This window comes from Dendrobates tinctorius, unplaced genomic scaffold, assembly GCF_039654945.1.
Source record: "Dendrobates tinctorius isolate UK_male_01 unplaced genomic scaffold, ASM3965494v1 ptg000115l, whole genome shotgun sequence".
Classification (NCBI taxonomy): Eukaryota; Metazoa; Chordata; class Amphibia; order Anura; family Dendrobatidae; genus Dendrobates; species Dendrobates tinctorius.
This window is the reverse complement of record NW_027361783.1, coordinates 23,850,546-23,874,369: the sequence shown is the minus strand read 5'-3', so window position 1 is coordinate 23,874,369 and position 23,824 is coordinate 23,850,546. Positions and strand designations below refer to the sequence as shown.

Here is a 23,824-nt window from a genome sequence, read left to right as displayed (position 1 = left end):
CCTCTCAATGTACTCAAAACCACATTCAAGAAGTTTATTAACCCTTCAGGTGCTTCACATGAATGAATGGAATGTGGAAGGAAAAAATTAAACATTTAACTTTTTTTCACAAACATTTTACTTCAGAACCATTTTTTTTATTTTCACAAGTGTAAAAACAGAAAATGAGCCACAAAATTTTTTGTGCAATTTCTCCCAAATACGCCGATACCCCGTATGTGGGGCTAAACCACTGTTTGAGCACACGGCAGAGCTCAGAAAGGAAGGAGTGCCGTTTGACTTTTTCAATGCCGAATTGGCTGGAATTGAGATAGGACGCCATGTCGCATTTGGAGAGCCCCTAATGTGCCTAAACAGTGGAAACCCCCACAAGTGACCCCATTTTGGAAACTAGACCCCTTAAAGAACTTATCTAGATGTGTGGTGAGCACTTTGAACCCCCAAGTGCTTCACAGAAGTTTATAACGTAGAGCCATGAAAATAAAAAATCATTTTTGTTCCACAAACATGATCTTTTAGCCCCCAATTTTTTATTTTCACAAGGGTAACAGGAGAAATTGGACCCCAAAAGTTGTTGTCCAATTTGTCCTGAGTACACTGGTACCCCATATGTGGAAGAAAACTACTGTTTGGGCACACGGTGGGGATCGGAAGGGAAGTAGTGACGTTTTGGAATGCAGACTTTGATGGAATGGTCTGCGGGTGTCATGTCGAGTTTGCAGAGCCCCTGATGTGCCTAAACAGTGGAAATCCTCCACAAGTGACCCCTTTTTGGAAACTAGAACCCCCCAAGGAACTTATCTAGATGTGTGGTGAGCACTTTGAACCCCCAAGTGTTTCACTAAAGTTTATAATGTAGAGCCGTGAAAATAAAAAAATAATTTTTTTTTCCACAAAAATGATCTTTTAGCTCCCAATTTTTATTTTCACAAGGGTAACAGGAGAAATTGGACCCTAAGAGTTGTTGTCCAATTTGTCCTGAGTACGCTGGTACCCCACATGTGGGGGGGGACCACTGTTTGGGCACACGGTGGGGCTCGGAAGGGAAGTAGTGACGTTCTGGAATGCAGACTTTGATGGAATGGTCTGCGGGCGTCATATTGCATTTACAGAGCCCCTGATGTACCTAAACAGTGGAAACCCCCAATTCGAATTCCAACCCTAACCCTAACTCTAGCCCTAACCCCTAGCCCTAACCCCTAGCCCTAACCCCTAGCCCTAACCCCTAGCCCTAACCCCTAGCCCTAACCCCTAGCCCTAACCCCTAGCCCTAACCCCTAGCCCTAACCCCTAGCCTGCCTACCTGCTTTTTTTTCTTTACTTTTTTTTATTTTTGTGTTTTTTATTTTTTGTATTTTTGACTCATAGTAACGCCACTTCTCCTCTGATCTCACACTGGCAGATGATCAGAGGAGAAGCAGCGTTACTATGTGACAAGATCGCTGCCCGGCACATAGTAACGCCACTTCTCCTCTGATCTCACACTGACAGATGATCAGAGGAGAAGCAGCGTTACTGTGTGACAAGATCGCTGCCTGACACAGCTGTGCCAGGCAGCGATCAGCTGTGCCAGGCAGCGATCTAGTCACACTAACGCTGCTTCACCTCTGCTCATCTGTCAGCATGAGCTCAGAGGAGAAGTCGCGTTATAATGAGGGAGATCGCCGGGAAACAAGCAGCTTTCCCAGCGAGCTCTCTCATTGGCTGCTGTGACGCGACGTCATCAGGACCTGAACCAATCAGGTCTCGATGACGTCGGGGGTCCCAGCATGCATTGTGCACCGGGATCCCCGCGTTATAAGGTATGAGGGGGTCCCGGGGGGCACAAAACCGCCGACAGTAGATAAACGTTGGCGCTGCACAAAGCCCAGCAAGCGCCAACGTTTATCTACTGTGGGCGGTCGCGAAGAGGTAAAAGATCTTGCCGTGCAAGTTCCAGCTATCGCAGGTCTTAATCCCCCTACTGCAGCTTCCTATGTATGTCTTAAGGTACTGTCACACTTAGCAATGCACCAGCGATCCCGACCAGTGATATGACGCTGTCAAGATCGCTGGTGCATCGCTAAGTGGTCGCTAGTGAGCTGCCACACAGGCAGATCTCACCAGCAACATCGTAGCGGTCGGGGGTCGCTACTTACCTGTCACACTAGGCGATCCTGACGTCCTCCCGCCCGCATCCACGCTAGTTGCTCGTCTCTCCACAGGAAGCACCGCAGGAAGCTGACGACGAGAAACAGTCCAGCCTGTTCTTGCGAGATCAGCGATAAGCAGCGGGGGAGCGGGTCGTAGGTAAGTATCACACAGCGATATCGCTAGCTAACGTCACAAGGCCCTTAAGGAAGGAATTAGACCTTTTATCTTATGGATCTCTGAACTCCTGAGTCCTCAAATGGCAACGCCGTATTTTGGATGACCCCCATCGATTTTTGGGATTTTGTCCCATATCTCCGTATCTTTTTCTTCAAAGGGATGTCTCCTTTTAGAGGAGGAGGGCAGGGGCCCTGATTTTTCCGTTTCTTTCCCACTCTCTATTGACGAGTGCTCAGACCTTGTCATTAACCGGAAATGTTCGCTTCTTCCTTTCTCGTAATCCCCCAAACATAACGTCTTCCAGGGACTTAGCTATCTTTTCTTCCTTCAGACCCATTATTACCCTAACGGCTTTAAGGAGACCATCTGTGTCTTCTATAGGAAAAAATGGTTTACCTCCCGTATCACTGTCTGAGGAAGAGGAAGAAGCAGATTCAGCCTGTAATCGACCCATAGATGAGATCGAGGAAGAGTTCGAATTAGATGTATAATTTCTGAACTTTTTTCCCTTTTTTTAGTAGGGTTTTGAGAGAGCCTTCTACTTCCGACCTAACAGCTGACCTAAGATAGCTGCAAAATTTGAGGTTTCCTCTGCTATAGTTCTTTGGATGCAGTTAGAACACAGGTCCTTCTGCCAATCCCTTGCTAGGGGAATTTTACACATGGCACAGACTCTGTCATTCTTCCTTGACCCCGCTTTTTTAGACCTTTCCTATAGATACAAGCAGACAAGAGGGGCCAATTAATCACCTAGCTAACATTCACAAAGATCACTCACCACCTGGTGAAAGCCAAGGATACCAGACTCAGAGGCTGTGGAGGAACACGCAATGTGTCATCCCTGGACACGAGGAGTCCCTAGATCTGTGGCTGAGGCGACTGCTGCTTCTGGCACTTGAACGACCATCACCTTTGCGTTCCTGTTGATGCGCTGTAGACTGAGCTGGAGGTAGTGGCGGTGGCGAAAGCGACTGCCGCTGCTCTGACTCCATGTTGTCAGCAGTCTCGCTCTCAGGCGTCCGCCTTAATATACGCCATCTCATTCAGCTGACATAGGCCCCTCCCCCCTGCGACCACCGGCCAGACTGCGTCCAAAAAGTAAAAAGCCGGCATCACACTGAGCACCATTTTTCCAGCCCCTCCCTGACGTCAGCAGGCGCACCCACAATGCATTGCGGTGCCCATGACGTCAGCGGCACCCGAAGTTGACCCCCGTCACCACGCTGAATCTCAGGACGCCGGCTTGGGAGGCACGGCGGATTTTCTCCAGGCCCTCCTGCAGCTGCTGCCCGCACGAACACAGAGCCCTAGAGGGACCCGTGGACTGCGCTTCCAGACACATGATGGCTGGCGCTACAGGTATGAAAACCTGTTCTTCCCCCACCGAGACGGGCCTGGGACCTTCATCCATGACTGGCACTGCTGCCTTACGAGATTCCCATCCATGAAAGGAACCCAAATGAAGAGGGGAGAGGTACCGCTCCTTATATTTTGGCAGGTTCCTGTCCAGGCGGGGTGGATCCCTCTCTCAGGTGTGCTGTCATTGGTGAAGGGAAAGTTAATATTTCCTATTATGTCAGTCACATTACGACACTTGACATACTGCAACAGTCACAAATGTTTCCAAACATGTAGGATTTTCTGGGTGTAAGTTGTATGTGACAAATTTGCCATAGACCTCAATTGCAGCTTATCTGCAACTTGGCCGTTTCATTAATAGCAAAATCAAAGCTCTAAAATAGTTGAGAAACACATCACCATGAAGCCACAGCCTAAAAATTAAATACACAATAATAAATTGATGCTTGCCCGAACTGATGCAGGAAACATATTGACCAGAGTCTGGTCATACTTGGTAATCCACTGGAGCCCCATAATGTGAGATGAATGCATGATACCAAGTGATTAATTATAAGCAGAAAGAATCAATTACAGATATTACTAGCAAGGCAAAGCAGATGAAAATAAAAATATCAGGGCAGTAACAATCTGCAGCCAGGAAATACTGCTACACAGAGACAGCAGATGGAGATGTGAAACCGATCGCATCTGGTAGAACACATGACTTCATTTCTGAGAAAAACACATTGAGCTGCACACTTACCGCATCCTTTTCAATGATTCGGTTCAGCATGACAATCGCTTTGCTTTTCTGCTGCCAGACCATTAACCAGAAATGACAGCAGGTATTGGGAAGAGGGCCCTATGAAAGGAAAAGAACAAACGCTTATAAAGCTGGCAGACGGTTTCCTCTTTATACAGGGTCAACTGATTGTACAGCTCTTTATAGGGGAAGTAGTCAAACAAAAGGTTTACCAACAATGACACTAAAGCAGAGCGGACTATCGAAGCCTTCTCCTCGGGGATGAGAGGAATGTAGGTAGTTATCAAGGTTATTACTGCACCACATACATTAGATGTGAAAAGTTTCCTATACTAGAAGCTTTCACAGCAAGTCTGAAATTGTGATCATCAGAATCTAATGAGATGGCACAAAAAAAAAAAAGCAATGCAAAATATGGGTGCAGCACGAGAGAAGTCCTGGACAAGTGTGAGAGGCTTTGAAGAGGGACGAAGACAGCCATAGTAGACACTTTGATGGACAGTACGGGCCAATAGCATGTCGAGAGTGCCATGTTAAACATCCATAGAACACAGATTTGTATTAAAGCCTTGTGCATGGACCCTCAAAGTGAGAAGGCAAGACTTCATAAAAGACAGAAATGTAAAAGTAGCAGATACATCTTACAGACTCCAACAGTGTTTATTACAGGAATTAAATTAAAAAATATCCATCACTTGATGACTGGGTATAAAGATGGTGCTGGAAACCCCCCTGCCCCCTCCATTGGGTTACCAGCTGAAATGATATATTGAAAGAAGAAGTGAATCCGGCAGTGAACTTTGAGGAACCCTTACAGAGTGACAGGAGGCAAAAAAGCAGAAGAACCAGATGCAACATTTAGAAGGCCCCGAGACAACAACAACAAAAAAAAGCTATTACATGGACAACCCCTCTGATACAAGATGTATGGGCCCTACTGCTGGTACCACAACAAAAACGAGCAGCCTCTTTCCCTTCACTACGATCCCACAAAGACATATTAGTCGTCCCACATTTGTCCGTTTGACAGCTGTCAGTGATAACGTGCCCCATCAAATGCATTGGTGGCAGAATTTATAGCACGTGACCACTGAGGCCACTTTTTGGCTGCAGTAGAGTACAGTACAGCATGTCTCTGCCAACAGTGGGCAATCAAAGACCAACAGAGGTCTGCCGGAGAGTCCACGTTAATAATGCATTTTGTGCTGTGCTCCTCAGTTCTACATAAATTTCAGTTCAATTGATATCATTATTTCCTATAGTTACCTGTGTTAAGATATAATTTCTCTGGGCTTCCTCCACAACTACAAGACTGGCATTGATATAATCATTTTCAACATTTTGTAACTTGACACGACTATGATCATCTGCAAGAGAAAAACAAATGGAGCAATTTTTCATGTTTTTATTAAATTACACAGTGTGCAGTTATTATGCAAGTGAGTATTTTAACCATAATTTTTATTCAGATTTTCCATCTCCAAGCTGTATAAACTTGATTGGTTATTAGATTAAATAGATCAGGTGATTTGTATTTGTGTAATGAGGGAGAAGGTGGCCTAAAGATACAACACCCTTTATCAATGTGAGCAGAGTTATTAGGCAACTTGTTTTCCTCTAGCAAAATGGGCCAAAAAGATTTAACAGACTGAAAAATTAGAAAAAAAAAATTGTTATACGTTTTCCAGAGGGATTCAGCACTCTGTCAAAGTATTGAGAAACTGTAAAAAATGTGATAAGAATCAAATGTGAAGTGACCAAGAAGCCATTTTCTCCAGTACTATCATATTCCAGAACTGCAACCAACCTGGAGAGCACAGAAGTACAAGGTCTTCTGTGCTCAAAGACATGGCCAAGGTAAGGAAGACTGAAACCAGACCACCACTTGAGACAAGTTGAAAATTCTGTGTTCAGGTATTTCTTGGTTGAGTATTGACATTACATGAGTTTATGGACTGATCAGGTGAGAATGACTCTTGACGGTCCAGTGTGATGGGCCCATGGCTGTGTCAGTAACAGACGTCCACTTCAACGCAGACTTCAAAGTGGAGGTGGGGTACTGCTATGGCTGTATCATTAAAGATGAGCTAGTTGGACCTTTTCGAGTATACATCTTTCAAGAAAACCATGACTTTTATGCAGGACAATGCTCCATCGTGTGCATCAAAGTCATCCACTGCGTGGTTGCCTGTTAAGGCTTTATAGATGAAAGAATAAATTATAACACCTTCCTCACGTGGACAATACCCTATTGAGAACCTGTGGGCCCTTCTTTAAAAGTAAATTTACATTGAAGGAAAATGGTCTCTCTCAGAACAGTGTCTGGAATGCTGTGGCTGGTTCTATCCAAATCACTGATGGCAACAGATGAAGAAACTGTTTAAAAAAAAACAAAAAAAGACACAATAAACCTAATGAAATAACTAAAAAACCCACAAAATTGGTAAAATTAAAAAGCATTATACAATGCATACATAAGGATTGCTAAGTATCAAGTTGAAAAAACAAATCTTTTGCCAACTCTTTGGACACAACCACAGGGCATCTAATCCCATTGCTCTGCTGTTAACCACATTTAGCCATTGCTCCTCTTAATATATACTTTTTGTCCCATTAGTATTGTGTGATTCAGACACCGGACTACCTTATTTACTGAGGGAGGGCCATTAGCCAACCAGTGTATGTTTAGCTATAGCTTTCAAGAGTTTGACAGGGTATTTTGGACATGGCCAACTGAACTGGAGCCGAGCCTCCAACCTCCCCCACCGGGCCCACAACACAGGACTTAGAATGGAGTTGGACTTGAATGCTGTAAACTTCCATAACCAGCTTTCCCACATGACCTCACAGCTTGGCTAGTCAAGAAAAAGAACAAAACATATGTAAATGGAAGGCTTATTGGTCAATACGTTGCGCATTTGCTTGCATGAACTTCTACAAGGTTTCTGCATCTCTTGGCAGAAAAAGGCAGTGTTATTATGCATTTTTGTAAATCCATAGAGCCAAGTGATAGATAGATCTATATCTCTCTCTCTATAAATCTATATCTCTCAATATATAGTTTAACGGTACATAAAGAGTTAAAAACACAAAAACAGTCTATGTAGGACCATTAACATAAGTAACCAACATATGCTGTAACAAAACAGAAATAGCAACTGTCAGAAATCTGCGTGAAACGCAATATCTTTATTAAAAAAAAAAAAATAAATTGCATGGGCTCTCTCATAATTTTCATAACCAGCTGAGGGAAAGCAGACGGCTGATGTTAATATTCTGGGAAGGAGCCAACAGCCATAAAGGTTCCCAAGCTATTAATATCAGCTCACAGCTGTTTGCTTAGCCTTTACTGGTTAGTTTACAGGGGAACCCCAGAAAAAAAATTGACATGTGTCCCCCTATAAAATCGAAACAGCAAAGGCTAGGCAGAGAGCTGATATTAATAGTCTGGGAAGGTGCAATGGATATTGGCTCGCCCTTAGGCTAAAAACATCAGCTCTCAGCCGCCCTAGAAATGGCGCATCTTATAAAAGTGCCAAGTCTGGCACTTAGCCTTGCACTTATTCTCCGCAAACACATACTCTCCGCAAAAACTCTTCCTCCTGACATTTCCTTTGACAATTTGCATCGTTTTTGGCAGCAAATACGCAAACCTTTTTACACCTGCGTTTTTGCTGCACATTTGACTGACTCAATTGAAGTCAATGAGTCAAAACACGCTGCAGAAACACAAAAAGAATTGACATGCTGCAGAAAATAAAACGCTGCAAATATGGACGGAAATTGACTAATCAATTGCACAACACTTCAGGATTGTCACTGAATTACCTAGCATAAGTATTCCATTGTGCCTTTGGACCATTTACGCGAGCAAAAAAAAAAAAAAAATGCATCGTGTGCACTATCCTTTGTCCATTTTGAGTTGTTTGGTTATTATTCTCACTATAATAGATGAAAGTAAACAACTGAGTTGGGAAATTAAAATGTTTCATTGAGCTGAAGATATTCCTTTTAAGAAGAACAAAAGCTACTTTTTTTAAATATTTAACCTTTCGGATTGAGAGACAGCACTGCAGCTGATTAATAAAACTAAAAATCAAAACTACAAACTTGCCTGATAATTTTGCATACAATACATGAAAAGAAAGGCACAAAATGGTTTTGTATACTGTGATCGAAATAACCTTGTCATAGAAAGTGATACAATGGCAACTATCCCAAAATGTCCCACACAAAAGTAGGGAATTTAGCATTTTCCCAAGACAGTCATGCAATGAAATAGTCACTTTTTTCTGCTCAGAATAATGGGATCCTGTGCCTACAGAACATTATCTGTACTTACAGTAAATATAAAGAAATGATTCAACTGTTAGCCACATTTATCACCACAAAGACCATTAAAGGTGGCTCAGTGGTTAGCACTGCAGCATTATAGCGCTGGGGTCCTGGGTTCAAAACCCACCAAGGACAACACCTGCAAGGAGTTTGTATGTTCTCCCGGTGTTTGTGTGGGTTTCCTCCGGGTTCTCTGGTTTCCTCCCACATTCCAAAGACATACTGATGGGGAATCTAGATTGTGAGCCTCAATGGGGATAGTGAGAATATATTCTGCAGCGCTTTACATAGATTGGGGAGGATGAGGGGACCATGCACACCTGGATTAGGGACAGACATACACTGCTCAAAAAAATAAAAGGGAACACTAGAATACCACAGATATCTCTGAATGAAATATTCCAGTTGCAAATTTGTATTCATTGCATAGTGGAATGTGTTCAGAACAATAAAGCATAATTATCAATGTAAATCAAAATGAATATCCCATGGAGGTCTGGATTTGGAATGATACTCAAAATCAAAGTGAAAAATCAAATTACAGGCTGATCCAACTTCAGTGGAAATGCCTCATGACAAGGAAAAGATGCTCAGTAGTATGTGGCCTCCATGTGCCTGTATGACCTCCACACTGTAAAACAGCTGGGCATGCTCCTGATGAGACGGCAGATGGTCTCCTAAGGGATCTCCTCCCAGACCTGAACTAAAGCAACCACCAACTCCTGGACAGTCTGTGGTGCAACGTGATGTTGGTGGATGGAGCGAGACATGATGTCACAGATTTGCTCAATCAAATTCAGGTCTGGGGAACGGGCGGGCCAGTCCATAGCTTCAATGCCTTCATCTTGCAGGAACTCCTGACACACTCCAGCCACATAAGGTCTGGCATTGTCCTGCATTAGGAGGAACCCAGGGCCAACCGCACCAGCATACGGTCTCACCGATCTGAGATCTTCAGACCCCGTGTACCTAATGGCAGTCAGGCTACCTCTGGCGAGCAAATGGAGGGCTGTGCGGCCCTCCAAAGAAATGCCACCCCACACCATTACTGACCCACTGCCAAACCGGTCATGCTGAAGGATGTTGCAGGCAGCAGATTGCTCTCCATGGCGTCTCCAGACTCTGTCACATGTGCTCAGTGTGAACCTGCTTTCATCTGTGAAGAGCACAGGGCGCCAATGGCGAATTTGCCAAGCCTGGTGTTCTGCGGCAAATGCCAAGCATCCTGCACGGTGTTGGGTTATGAGCACAACCCCTATCTGTGGACGTCGGGCCCTCAGACCATCATTGAGTCGGTTTCTAACCGTTTGTGCACACACATGCACATTTTTGGCCTGCTGGAGGTCATTTTGCAGGGCTCTGGCAGTGCTCCTCTTGTTCCTCCTTGCACTAAGGCTGAGGTAGCGGTCCTGCTGCTGGGTTGTTGGCCTCCTATGGCCGCCTCCACGTCTCCTGGTAGCGCCTCCAGCCTCTGAACACTACACTGACAGACACAGCAAACCTTCTTGCCACAGCTCTCATGGATGTGCCATCCTGGATGAGCTGCACTACCTGAGCCACTTGGGTTGTAGAGTCCGTCTCATGCTACCACGAGTGTGAAAGCACAACCAACATTTAAAAGTGACAAAACATCAGCCAGAAAGCATTGGTACTGAGATGTGGTCTGTGATCCCCACCTGCAGAACCGCTCCTTTATTGAGGGTGTCTTGATAATTGCCAATAATTTTCATCTGTTGTCTATTCCATTTGCACAACAGCATGTGAAATTGATTGTCAATCAGTGTTGCTTCCTAAGTGGACAGTTTGATTTCCCAGAAGTTTGATTTACTTGGAGCTATATTCTGTTTAAGTGTTCCCTTTATTTTTTGAGCAGTGTATATACCAGGATGGTTGATATTAGTACATTCACTGCAGATTTTGTTTCAATTTTTTTTTATATTTTCCACCTCTAAAACCTAGGTGTAGCTTACAGTCCAAAAATTACGGTATATATTTTCAGAGTCTGTCCATTTTATACAGTCTCCAACTACACAAAAAAATCGACACCGACTTCACAGCCCTGGTGGTTGGTTCTCCAAAAAGTTTAGAACCATCTTTCTGCGAGTTCCTTCAAAAACTGTGTGCAAGCGTATCTAGAAGAAATGAAGTTCTTGTGAAAACAAATGGTGGTCACACCAAAATTTGATTCAATTAAGATTTCTCTTACGCTAACACTTTTTTTTCATGCATTCTTACATTGCAGCATTTGACCGTACATCAACATCTGCCTAAAACGTTTGCAAAGTACGGCAAGTAAAAAAAAAATATATAGTTTAAAAGAATGTGCCAAATATTTAAAAGTAAAAATAAAAACAGCAGGAGGTGGAGCAGTTTAATATTATATAATGGACAAGACTCGACACGCTGGATAAATGTTGATCTGGAAGTCAAACTGAATTCATTAAAAGAGACAAGACTCAACAAGTACACGAAATGATGCGTCATTACGATCACTTACCAGTAAAATCAATCCTATGAGAAGTGACCTTTACGTGGCAACTGGTCTTTTATATACAAAAAAAGTAAAACTTGCACTGACCGGCAGCCAAAAGATAAACTGTCACTGTGCTGCACAGTATTGTGGTAAGGCTCCATGGTTTCTGCGTGACTTGATTTGGCTAGGCCTTTTATCGACTTAGGGAACAAACACAGATTCATTTCTTACCGGAATATCCAAGAGACACTTATGATTCATTCATCAGCTGTTTTCCGAGGGTTTACTGTAAGCGCTGTATAAGCAATTACTTGACAAATAAAATTGACTTGCTAAACAAATAACTCAAGGACGGAAGTTAAAGCATTTCCTATACTAAATTTCCATATATTTTGGCATTTGTGCACACTAGCATTTTTTCTCCTAGGCTACCAACAGACCTCAATTACAAAAGCGAGAAGGATAAAAGGAGCTTGTACGGCCCTGCTTTCATTAAATGAATGATGCAAAAATGTAGTAACACTGCTCGCCCATGGCAGAGAAGATCAAAATTACTGTATTGTGTCCTTGTATGACAAAATCAAAGAATGACCAAAGGCATCTGGACATGTATAAATTCAAAGACATTATGGCCACATATTTAGAAACAAGGACAGGATATGATGCAGGCCCATAAAAGTTCCAAATTAAATTGCATCCTTGACCCTTAATATGTAGATGCACAATGAGTTTGGGCCACATCCATTCTTCCTGATCCCTCTACAACACGTATACATGATCGCATGCTTGTGTTCTGGACGTGTAGCTCAGAGGAAGCCCATGACAGGCCCATGGTTTGTCTCCAAAATAAGAGGCCAACAGCAAATACTCATTACATAGTCAGCAGGTCCAACCAAAATAGTAAGGGTTGGACAACCTAATGCCCATGTCACCATCATATGCATCACTGTACCCTGCAACCTGGGCACTCCTATAGGGAATGAATGGAACTACAGTCAATTGCACTTCTGCTCCATTCTTAAGGGGATAGAAGAGTCCAAGAGGTCGTCCCCATTCCCCAACCAATTTAAGTAGACAGACTAGAGAAAGCACAGGAAGAAGTCACGTCCTGTGGAGCACAGCTGAAGTCCCATCATGCTAAAAACCATTTATGAACTTCATGTAATACTACCCATAAAGTAACTAAGTATATAGTGTTTTAAAGAGTATTTTGTATTTCCTGAAAATTTGTTTTACTGCAGTAGCAGAATAAATGAAAAACATCAGGGGACACATGAAAGTCCTGCTATACAATGCTCTCAATGCCATGTCTGTTGGGGTCAAGCGGGGAGACAGAGGAGATCCTGCTCCCCTGTGCAGTGTCATCAAAAACACCAGTTTGTCAGTGTCACCTCAGCCATTTGCAGACCAGCTGATGATTATTAGAGACTGCTGATCTTACAGGGGGGAAATGAAAAAAGTGGATACAAAACATATACTACCCAGATAGAGCCTTATCCATCAGGTCAGCCACATTGAAAAGTCACCTGTAATGATGCCACATTATTTTTACAGCACTAGTATAAAACCACACAAGACCTGCAGGTGATGACTTGTGTTGTGCAGAAGAAATGCTGATAGGACCTGTCTGGATCAGAGAGGGTTCCAGAGTTAGGACTTCCATCATTCAGAATGCAATACTATATACTGGTTATTTGCCATAATGTAGAATAGGAACACCTCTTAATCCCTTAAAGGGGTTGTCCGGTCTAAAATGACAAGTCTGCAGGTACTCTGTGACTACAAACTTGTGAATTATCGCAGCGCACTCTGAGTCGTCACCAGTGTCAGCACTAGAAATGGTGGTCACACCACTGAAAGTATGTGATAAGCACATTCCCAGCCAGGACCCAAGTAGCCCGTTTCTGAATGGGGGGGGGGGGTCAATTCAACAATTCGAGTGTATCGAAGTATGTAGTGTTAATCATGGTCTCCCGTAGAGCTCGGACTGTGGCGGAGCTTCATAGGGTTAGTAAGAGGCCAGTCGTGCATGCCTTTAGTAGGCCCCCGGCTGACCTGTTAACCCATTGGCTCTCAGAGATTGCTTCACAGCAAAATCAGTAAGCATGGGCACCAGCAACTTATCTGCTTAATTAGCAGTTGTCAGTGATTGATAATCGATCTAAATGGCTGACGGCAGCGGTCAGGATCAGCCATATGTGGAACGGGCTTAGCTAATGGGCCTGTTCCACACAAACACATTAGTGAGTTAAACATATTTTTATCAACTCAAAGTAGACAACATTAGTGGGATGTGAAACCATTATTCAGGATGCTAACAGTATTTCTGAAGATGATTATGTGTAATATTTTTTGCTAAAATATGACACTAGGTCCAGGCTTGTTGGGGTACTGATGATTAATGTGTGCTTGGTCATCAATATAACTCCAACATACTGACCAATCAGCTGATAGCTCTGGCTAGATACAAGCAATGTACAAGGCGGAACACCACAGTTCCAGAACTGCCCCATATCTCCCATTCACTCCCTGCTCTTCTCACAGTGAATGATGGGCTACTCTGCAGAGCCCCCACAGCCACATATCAAGCACAAAAGGTTATAAAGTAACATTATATTACATGGGTGAAGCTTATTGGACACGCATGGACTCTCATAGTGAGCTGATTCACAAGGAAGACAATTGAAATAGAGAACTCTAGACGTCCACAGACAGGACCATACCAGTTTACTCTGACGGCTGCATTTAGATACCGGTAAAACTGGTCAGAATATAAATGAGATGTTACAGAATTACCGTACCTTCTTTTTCCCCCTTCATCAGACATTAAAGGGAACCTGTCACCAGTTTGTGCCTTTGAACAAATGTCACCACCTTTATCTGCTCCAATGCTGCCTTCCACAAACATGTCTACCATTGCCTGACTCCCCCTGTAAACCTCCAAAAGATCATTTTACTTGCTCCCATAATTTATATAAAAGAGGACGATCTGGTCTGACAGGCGTGCTTGATGTGGCGTCTGTTCTTCCCATTTGCTCCTAATCGCCGTCCTCCGCCTTTGATTGACACATCCTGAGTCACCCACATAGCGAAACAAGGTTTTGCACCCGTGCAATGGCATCGCTGGCCCGCGCAGGCACACTTTGCTCTGCCACACTGTGGACAGAGTATAAAACATTACTGTGCAAGCGTCATCAATCCGACTGTAGGGTACGTTGGAGTCAAAAATCACCATCTTCACTTAAATACAATTGTAATTGCTGTATTTTTGGTGGTGTAAGGGGGGAGTCAGGAGATAATAGACATTTGTGAAATGCAGTGCAAAAGCAGATAAAGGTGTAGGCATTTGTTCAGAGACCTAAAAACTGGTGACAGGTTCCCTTTAACAGAGCCTTGATCAATTTCTGCACATCATTTTTAAAAAACGAGAAAACAGTCTTTAAAAGGGAGTGTCGGCACACAAGCGATCAGTCCACCTATGGCTTGGCCAAACTGGTGTGAGCACCTTCCCACCTACTTGATTTATAACTCTGGTCCCATGTGGCTCTGTACAAAGAGGTTGCCCCCTTTCAGAAAATTTGTGGCTATGAGCTTTGGTTGTTATACATCAGCAAGAACTCTTCATCGCTGCCAGTCTGTTTGTCTGTTCACAAATGACACAATTTTGCATAGACAACAACATCTTGCAAATCTCATGCATGCGCTGAGTGAGGTTCTGCCTCCCTGGGCAGGCACAGGGTGCCGGTGAGGATGGAAAGTATACAGACGGCTTCACTGCACATTACAAGTGTGGCAGAACACCACACATGCGTGAATTACAAGGAGCTCATGGTTAAACCTGCTCTTGCAAATCATGTCAATCGCACAGAGAGGGGGCATGCTTCCAAGATGCAGGAGACAGGACTAGCCTGGGGAAATCAACATCCCACTGGACTAGTACTGAGATTTGCATAACACAAATGCTGAATAAAATTTTATTTTAAAAGAACATAGATCAATATCAGAAAGACAAAAAGGGGTTCTTAAAATTGCGGAAAAAAAAAAAAAAAAAAAAAAAAAACACATGGTGGCTGTTTAGGACCACAACAGATTCAATTTAACTGTTCATTTCAAAATAAGTACCCTTTAAAGTTAACATGACAAATCGTGAAGAAGCTTTCATTTTGTAGACGTAATTCATGGACATACATCTTCTCCTCTAATGCACAAACTGTCCAATCACTTTTTTGCAGGATGACTTGTATTTTTCACTGGCATGACTTGGGGTTCCTATAACTGACAGGGGAATTTGACAGCTTCCCCATATCCCTCCAACCAGTCCATATCCCACTCTTCCTATCACTTCCAACAAGCCCCTTACTATATGTAAATCAGTGGTTGACTAGTTGAGGGGACAGTTTCTTCCCCCAAACTAATCGTCCAACTAATTATGTTATCACTCCTGTGGGAATGAACAACATGATTTGCAAGAGCTGAGTCACCGCCGCCTCCTCACAAACCTCTGCCTGACAATGCGCACAGAGGCGGGGGCTTCATCAGGACACTGCGGATGCCCAGGAAGGCAGAGATTTGCAAAGAGCTGTTGGTGACACTGCTCAAGAAAATCATGCTGCCCTCGCGTGATGTCATGGTTAAGGGGCGATTAATCCGGGGGAAGAAAACATCCCCCGCTGATCTGCATCAGAGCCATGTGAGGGCTGAATATATACATTTGTTAAGAGAGACAGCTGACTGTAGGGGTGCGCGTGAGCTGTTTTCACTGGTGCCCATTCAGGGAACATAACATTTTTTGATCACTTTAGTCATAGAGGGGGTTAAACACAATGTTGGCATGGTTTCTAATAGTTATTTTAACAGTGTTCTCTGTGTGGGATTAATATAATACAGTTTTATAGTTTGTTTCACTACTTTTGCGCAAGAAATTCTAAGACAAAGAGCTGTAGTTTTGGATTACATATTACTTTTCGATAATTTTTTTTTTTGTGCGTGTCAGAATGACTAAAAACAGCAATTATGATACCACGCAGTGTAGACACTGCAATGCAAAATATGTGTCTTGTAAAGTCTTTTTTCTAATAAGACACTTTATTGAGAATGGATTTTGCCATTTAAAAAAATAAACCCCTTACAAACATGTATTGTTGCAATGTTAACTTGGTCCACAAGGATATTTCCATAGGAGATCGATTGCTTTCATAGGTAACATATCGCAATAACAGCAGGATCCAATAGATCTTCCAAAATAGCCGAGCCGCGGGTCATTTTGAGTACTCCGTATGCCATAGCAAACCATCAACATCAATAAAGTTAAAGGGAATCTGTCACCACATTAAACCTATATAAACTATTAGTATGGGCACACAAGTTATAGACTGCTGACAAAAAGCCTCCTGTGTGTCACATATCAGATGTGTTGCTGAGAAATCGTTTATGACTTCCCATAGCCTGGAGATGTCATTTATGTAAAGAACACTAACTGGAAGATAACTCTGCCTCCAGAGATTATTTTACGTGAAAGAGGCGTTCCCAGTGTGATGGCAGCTTTCTGCTCTTCTGATCTCACTGCAGAGCTGTGTGTTATTATACCCGACACATCTGCTGGTTCCTCTCAGCTTTAGCTTCCAGCTCACTGTCAGTTTTGTAATATTGGTACAATACAGCAGAGCTGAGAGAGAAGCTGAAAATGTGTTTGCTAGAAGGCAAATTTAATTTCTCCTGTTCTGTTAGTCACCATGTATACTAGAGTATAAGCCAAGATTTTCAGCACTTTTTTTGTGTTGAAAACACTCCCCACAGCTTATACACAAGTCATTGTCCAGAAAGCTGGAGGGTGAGGGGGAGCAGCGGCAGGAGCTGGCGGCTGTGGGACAGTGACAGCTGCCAGCTTCCAGAAGACATGAATACTCACCCTCCTCACGCCGTCGCTGCATCTATGTCCCAGCAGCTCTGCTGTGCTGAGCAGTCATGTGGTACCGCTCATTAAGGTAATTAATATGCACACGTCTCCACTCCCATAGGCGTGGAGCGCATATACATTACCTTAATGAGCGGTGCCACGTAACTGCTCAGGAGCCATGCATACAACAGAGGGAGCCACAAATAGCACAACAGGACGGGGGGAGCCACACATAGGACAGGACGGAGGAGCCACATACCAGGAAAGGACAGGGATAAGGGGACAATACATGCTCGGCTTATACTTTAGTCAATAAGCTTTCCCAGTTTTCTGTGGCAAAATGAGGTGCCTCGGCTTATACTCGAGTATATACTGTACTTGTCTCACAGTGGTAACTGCTCTTCATATAAAATAATATCTGGAGGCAGAGTTAACTTCCAGGCAGCGTCCTCCGAGTCCCTGGAGCCTGGAAGAGGTCACTTATATAAAGTGATTAAAAAAAAAAAAAAAAAAAAGTCTTAGTTACTCACCGGTTAACGGTATTTTTCGGAGTCCATGACAGCACCACCTGAGAGAGGGGATCCGCCCTTCAGGAACAGGAAACCTACAGATACAAAAGGGTGGCACCTCTCCCACGCATCAGTTGGATTACAGAACACCACAATGGTTAATAGCATAACTTATATACAATACTATACACGACTATTTAAATTACCCGTGTACGTATAAGAGGAAGGAGTGCACACCCAAAATAGACTAAAAGGGAGGGAATATACGGGTGCTGTCATGGACTCCGAAAAATACCGTTAACCGGTGAGTAACTAAGACTTTATCGGTCGTCCATGACAGCACCACCTGAGAGAATTACAGAGAGTAATAACCATTTAGGGAGGGACTACAGCCTGCAGTACCCTTATACCAAAAGAGAGGTCTGTGGAAGCACCCAGGTCTAGCCTATAATGACTATAAAAGGTGCTCGGAGAGGACCAAGTAGCCGCCTTACATACCTGGTCGATGGAGACTTCTGATCTCTCGGCTCACGAGGTCGCCATGGCTCTGGTGGAATGCGTCCTCAGCTTCCCAGGTGGCGACCTGCCTTTTGAAGTGTATGCTACAGAAATTGCTTCTCTAATCCACCTGGCTAGTGTATTTTTTGACACTCTACAACCTTTCCTAGGGCCTTGGTGGGAAATAAATAGGGCATTATCTTTCTTCCAAGGATCGGTAGCTGCCAGATATTCTATGAGGCATTTCCTAACATCCAGGGTATGTAGTTTTTCTTCCTTCTCATTAGCTGGATTAGGGAGGAAGGATGGAAGGACTATTTCCTGAGTCCTATGAAAGTTAGAAACCACTTTAGGTAAGTACGCCGGATCAGGTCTGAGTATTACCCGTCCTAACCTGTATATAAGGAGGACGCCTAAATAATGCCTGGATGTCGCTTACTCTGCGAGCTGAGGTTAGAGCTACCAGGAAGGCTACTTTGAGGGACAGATTTTTAATGGAAGCTGATGAAATAGGTTCGAATGGAGCTTCCGTCATGGCCGTAAGGACTAGATTCAAGTCCCATGGCATGAATCTATCCTTCACTACTGGCCTGGACCTACCTGCTGCCTTAATGAACCTACTAATCCAGTAATTACCTGCGATGTTGCAGCTAAAGAGAGCCCCCAAAGCTGATACTTGTACTTTAAGAGTACTAGTGGAAAGTCCCATATCCAGACCTTTCTGAAGAAACTCTAAGATCTGATTTATTGGAGTTGAACCCCCAGCAACTATTTCAGAGCGCTGCAGGAACTTCTTCCAAATTCTAGCATAGATCTTGGTAGTAATGGCTTTCCTATTCTTAAGTAGGGTGTTAATCAAATCTGGGGAGAAGTCTTTTTCTTTTAAGAGTGCCCGCTCAAACTCCACACCGTCAGATGTAGGCCAGCCACCTGAGGGTGGAAGACTGGGCCGTGGGATAGGAGATCCGGGATGTCCGGAAGAACCCAAGGATCGGACACCGACATGGTCCTGAGGCATGAGAACCATGCCCTCCTGGGCAAAAATGGAGCAATGACTATGACCCTTGCTCTGTCTCTCTTGATTTTTCTCAACACCAAGGGTAGTAGCGATAGGGGAGGGAAGGCGTATGCTAGCCTGAAGTCCCGCTTTATCAGAAAGGCATCTACCGCCAGGGGGTTCTCTCTGGGATTTAGGGAGCAGAATAGTCTTAATTTCCTGTTTTCCTTGGTGGCGAAGAGATCTACCTCTGGCTGTCTCCATTTTTGTATAATCAGGTCGAAGATCGAATTGTTTAGGGACCATTCTCCTTGTTTTAGTAGGTTGCGGCATTTATGTCAACAGGACAAGGGATTCCCAGCCAGTCTCCCATGCCGGTACTGGCCCGGCCTCAAGCTGCTTAACGGCTGCGCTCTGACGAGGGCATGCACATTCAGCTTAGAATGGCTGTTCTGCTAGTTGGAACAACTGTTCTGCCACATTCCTCAGGGGTTTGGAACGAGTCCCACCTTGGTGGTTGACATAAGCCACTGTGACCTGATTGTCGGAGAACACTCGCACCTGATGGCCCTGCAGATACATAAGTAACTTCTTAGCTGCCTGCTCTACTGCTGTCAGTTCTTTTCAAATTAGATGACATTTTTATCTGGTGATGGTCCCATAGGCCCTGGACTAGGACTTCACCCATATGAGCCCCCCAACCGGAAGGGCTAGCATCCGTAGTGACTATGGGGGATATATCACACTCCCAGGGAACCCCTCTGGACAAATTATCCTTTTCTAGCCACCACTCTAGGGACTCCCTTGTGCTTCGGGACAAGGTTAGCTGGCCCTCCAAGTAACCTCCAAGGATTTTTTGATGCAGTAAGACCTCCCCTGTAGTGTTCTTAAATGAAACTGGGCCCACTGGACCGCCGGATACAGGAGGAAAGGGAACCCAGAAGGGACATGGCTTTCCTGAGGGACATGGTGGGGTTATTGGCAGCGTTTAGGATCTGATAGTGTAGGCAAACAAGCTTCTCCGGAGGCAGCCTGTTTCTCAGAATCTAGAATCAGGCCTAAAAATTGCTGAATTCTCATCGGCTGTAACCGAGATTTTTTGATATTAAGCAGCCAACCTAACCGCTCTAGGGCCGACATTGCCCTCTGTAGCTGTTCCTTACAATGTTTTGCCGTTTTCCCTATAATCAGGAAGTCATCTAAGTAGGGGACTACTAGAATGTTAGATTCACGTAGATGGGCCATAACTTCCGCCACCACTTTAGTAAACACCAGGGGAGCGACTGCCACCCCAAAGGGGAGGGCCGCATATTGGAAATGTTCAACTGACCCATTTAACTGAACCGCTACTCTGAGGAAGCGCTGATGGGCTGTATGAATGGGTATATGGTAGTATGCATCTTTTAAATCTAACACCACCATAAAGCAGTTTTGAAACAACAACTTTATTGTTGAATTGATTGTTTCCATTTTGAACGGCCGTATAACCAAGAAATCGTTTGAGGGACTTGAGATTAATTATAGTCCTAAAGGAGCCATCTGGCTTGCGGACCAGGAACAGAGGGGAGTAGAAACCTTTCCCCCTTTCTCCCTCTGGAAGCATAGTCAGGACTTTCTTGTGGCAAAGCTCATGAACCTCGGCCTCCAGGGCAGCTTGTTCTGATGTGGAAGACCTGAGAGGGGTGACCTTAAATCGATCTAGGGGAACCCGGGTGAACTCTAGTCGTAAACCCGCAGCTATCACCCCCAGTATCCAGTTGCTGCTAGAGATCAGCGACCAGGCTGGGTAGAAGGCAGCTAGTCTCCCCCCACAGCATCTAGTCATTGGGGCGGTTTTTTAGTGTCACGTGATGGACATTCCTGGCGCCCCCCTCCTCCGAACATGAAACCTGTACCTCTCCTTTTGTCGTCCCATCTGCCCTGATCTCTGGACGGCCTTCTATGGAAATATCCTTTCCTGGTGAAGGGGCGTCTATAAGAAGGATTCGGGAGGCTGGGGAACTTCTTTTTATCGTTCCCGGCTTTCTCTAAAAGTTCGTCCAGGACGGGGCCAAACAGATATTCCCCTCATATGGAATGGAGCAGAGTCGTGACCTGGCCTGGATATCTCCTGGCCAGCATTTTAACCAGAGGGCCCTTCGAGCTGCGTTTGATAACCCAGCTGATCTAGCCGCCATCCTTGCCGAGTCTGCTGAGGCATCAGCCAAGAAAGCCGCAGCACTCTGGATGATCGGTAGAGTTTTCCGACTGGATGCTCTTGGGGCTCCGTCCTTCAGATGGGAATCTAGTTGATCTAGCCAGACCATCACGGATCTGGCTATACAAGTGGCAGCTATCGCTGGTCTTAGGGCGCCTGCTGACATCTCCCATGTTCCCTTTAGAAAGGAATCCGCTTTTTTATCCAGCGGGTCTTTTAAGGAGGCCATATCATCGAACGGTATGGAGGACTTTTTGGAGGCTTTGGCTACTGCCGCGTCCAGCTTAGGGGCCTTATCCCATCTGTTTACCACTGGGTCATCAAATGGGTACCTCCGTTTGAAGGCAGGTGGTAAGGAGCCCCTTTTTTCGGGTCTCTTCCATTCCCTTTCTATCAGGCTCTGGACCTTATCATTTAATGGAAAAGCTTTGTGTTTCCTGGGATCTAGACCTCCGAACATTACCTGTGCCGAAAGCTCTGGCTTTGAGTCTGCTACTGCCATGGTGGACCTTATTGCTTTAACTAGCTTGTCCATCTGGTCTAATGGGAAGCAGAATCGGCTTGAGTCTTCATCCGAAGAGGATGAAGTGGAGGCCGGGGAATCCGAGGAGTAATTGTTCCTAGGGGCAGCTGAGGACTCCGACCCTGAGAAACTAAATTCTCTCCCCCTAGAAGAGTCCCTTTTAGATAGGGCTTTCATCTCTGTCCCTGTAAGGATGGGGGAGAGTGCAAGGGCCTGTCAGTCTATGCCTGGGCCCCCGTCCCCTTCCAACCCCTACCGTCTGTCGCACACATGGCTGACATAGTCTTTTGGGGTGGCCGTCTGGTAAGGGGCAACTACAGAGCGCACATTCCCTGTGCTTCTGTTTTACCGTAGCTTTCCTCCCCTGCGAAACCAGCATAAGGGAACACTGCATGAGGGTACATTCACGGAGATCTCTTACCCATGCAGATGAGGCAGGTACCGGATCACGGAGGGAGGCAGGGGGAATCCTTTAGACTGGAGGAACTTCTGCGGCTCTGCTCACTCGTCCGCTTCCACTCGTATGAGGCTTCACCGAGGCCTCCTTCTGTGGGTGCTCCTGCACGTCCTGCTGCTCTATGGGGGATCTGTCATCCATCGCTGGGCCTTCAGAAGCACCCCGGCAGCATCACCTCCTGCCCTATAAAGGCCTCCCAGTATCCGGTCAGCAGGGCACTGGAGCGGCACCTCCCCCAGGAACCCTCCCGCGACCTTCCCCCGCATGAACCGTCCCCCCCCCCACCGCCTCGGGTACCGCGCGACCCCCCGGATCGCCGCGCACACTAGGAAGGCGGCCGGCACCCGACTTCCGGTTTTGGTGTTCCCGGCCCCGCCCCTTCTACCGAGTCACTTCCGCCGCGCGTCAGAGGCCGCGGGAGCGCGCGGAAAGGAGCCGGCATGGCACCCCCGGCTCCGGTATGCCCGCCGCCCCCATGCGCGCCAGCCTGCGCTTGGCGACCGGACGCAACCGCCGACCCGGCCGGAGGGGGTTTGAGACCGGACCCCGGGGGAAAACGCATCAGGAGCGGCCTGCATACAGACCTGGTGCCCGCATTCTGGAGACGGCTGTCCACCGGACCCTTTGCTCCGCCTGCTCTAACCACTGCCGTGGCGACCTACCCGGCCCCACCGTGGCGCTTCCAGGTACCCCGAGCTTGACCGAGGTAGGAGATCCCCCCGCTACCTGAGTCGGTCAGCCGGCCTGGGAATCCCTCGACGACTCCATGATGGACGATCTGAAGGAAGTCCCGTCCTCTAGGAACAGGAAACCAACTGATGCGTGGGAGAGGTGCCACCCTTTTGTATCTGTAGGTTTCCTGTTCCTGAAGGGCGGATCCCCTCTCTCAGGTGGTGCTGTCATGGACGACCGATAAAAAAAAAAGGATTTCTCAACAATAAGGTATCTGATATGAGACACAGGGAGGACTGTTGTCAGCATTCTATAACCTGTTTGCCCATAATAATTTAGTTGGGTCAAATGTGACAGATTCACTTTAAGGGGTGTTTTTCCCTCTAAGGGTATGTGCACATGTTGCGGATTCGTGTGGGGATCCACAGCAAATTTGGTCCTGCGGATCCGCTGCAGATTCGCTAGTGATGTACAGGACTATGTTAGCCTATGGAAAAAAAAACATCCGCTGTGCACATGCTGTAGAAAAATCCATGTGGAAACACAGCGGTTTATTTTCCACAGCATGTCAATTCTTTGTGCGGATTCTGCAGCGTTTCTACATCCATTCCATTATAGGAATCTGCAGGTGTAAAAACGCATGCCAAATCCGCACAAAATCCACAGTAAAAATGCGGCTATTTTGACCTGCGGATTCTGCAGATTCCGCGCGGAAAATTCCACACACGAATCTGCAACGTGTGCACATACCCTAAATCCTCAGATGCTGTGATTGTTATTGATTGCAGCATCTAAGGGGTTGACCTCATGGTAATGGAACAAGCAATGGGATAAAACAGAATTGGAGGAGACA

General features: G+C 45.4%; 1 protein-coding gene across 2 annotated transcripts in view; it reads right to left on the bottom strand.

Moving 5' to 3' along the window:
- The window catches only part of PTPN2 (protein tyrosine phosphatase non-receptor type 2), a 109,350-nt gene that overhangs the window by 56,928 nt on the left and 28,598 nt on the right, over nucleotides 1–23,824 (bottom strand). For both annotated transcript variants that reach the window (XM_073590045.1, XM_073590046.1), the window contains exons 3-4: nucleotides 5,681–5,781; nucleotides 4,415–4,513 (exon numbers count right to left, since the gene is read on the bottom strand). In XM_073590045.1, coding sequence (XP_073446146.1) covers nucleotides 4,415–4,513; nucleotides 5,681–5,781 — 200 coding nt within the window. The remainder of the gene's footprint in view (nucleotides 1–4,414; nucleotides 4,514–5,680; nucleotides 5,782–23,824) is intronic.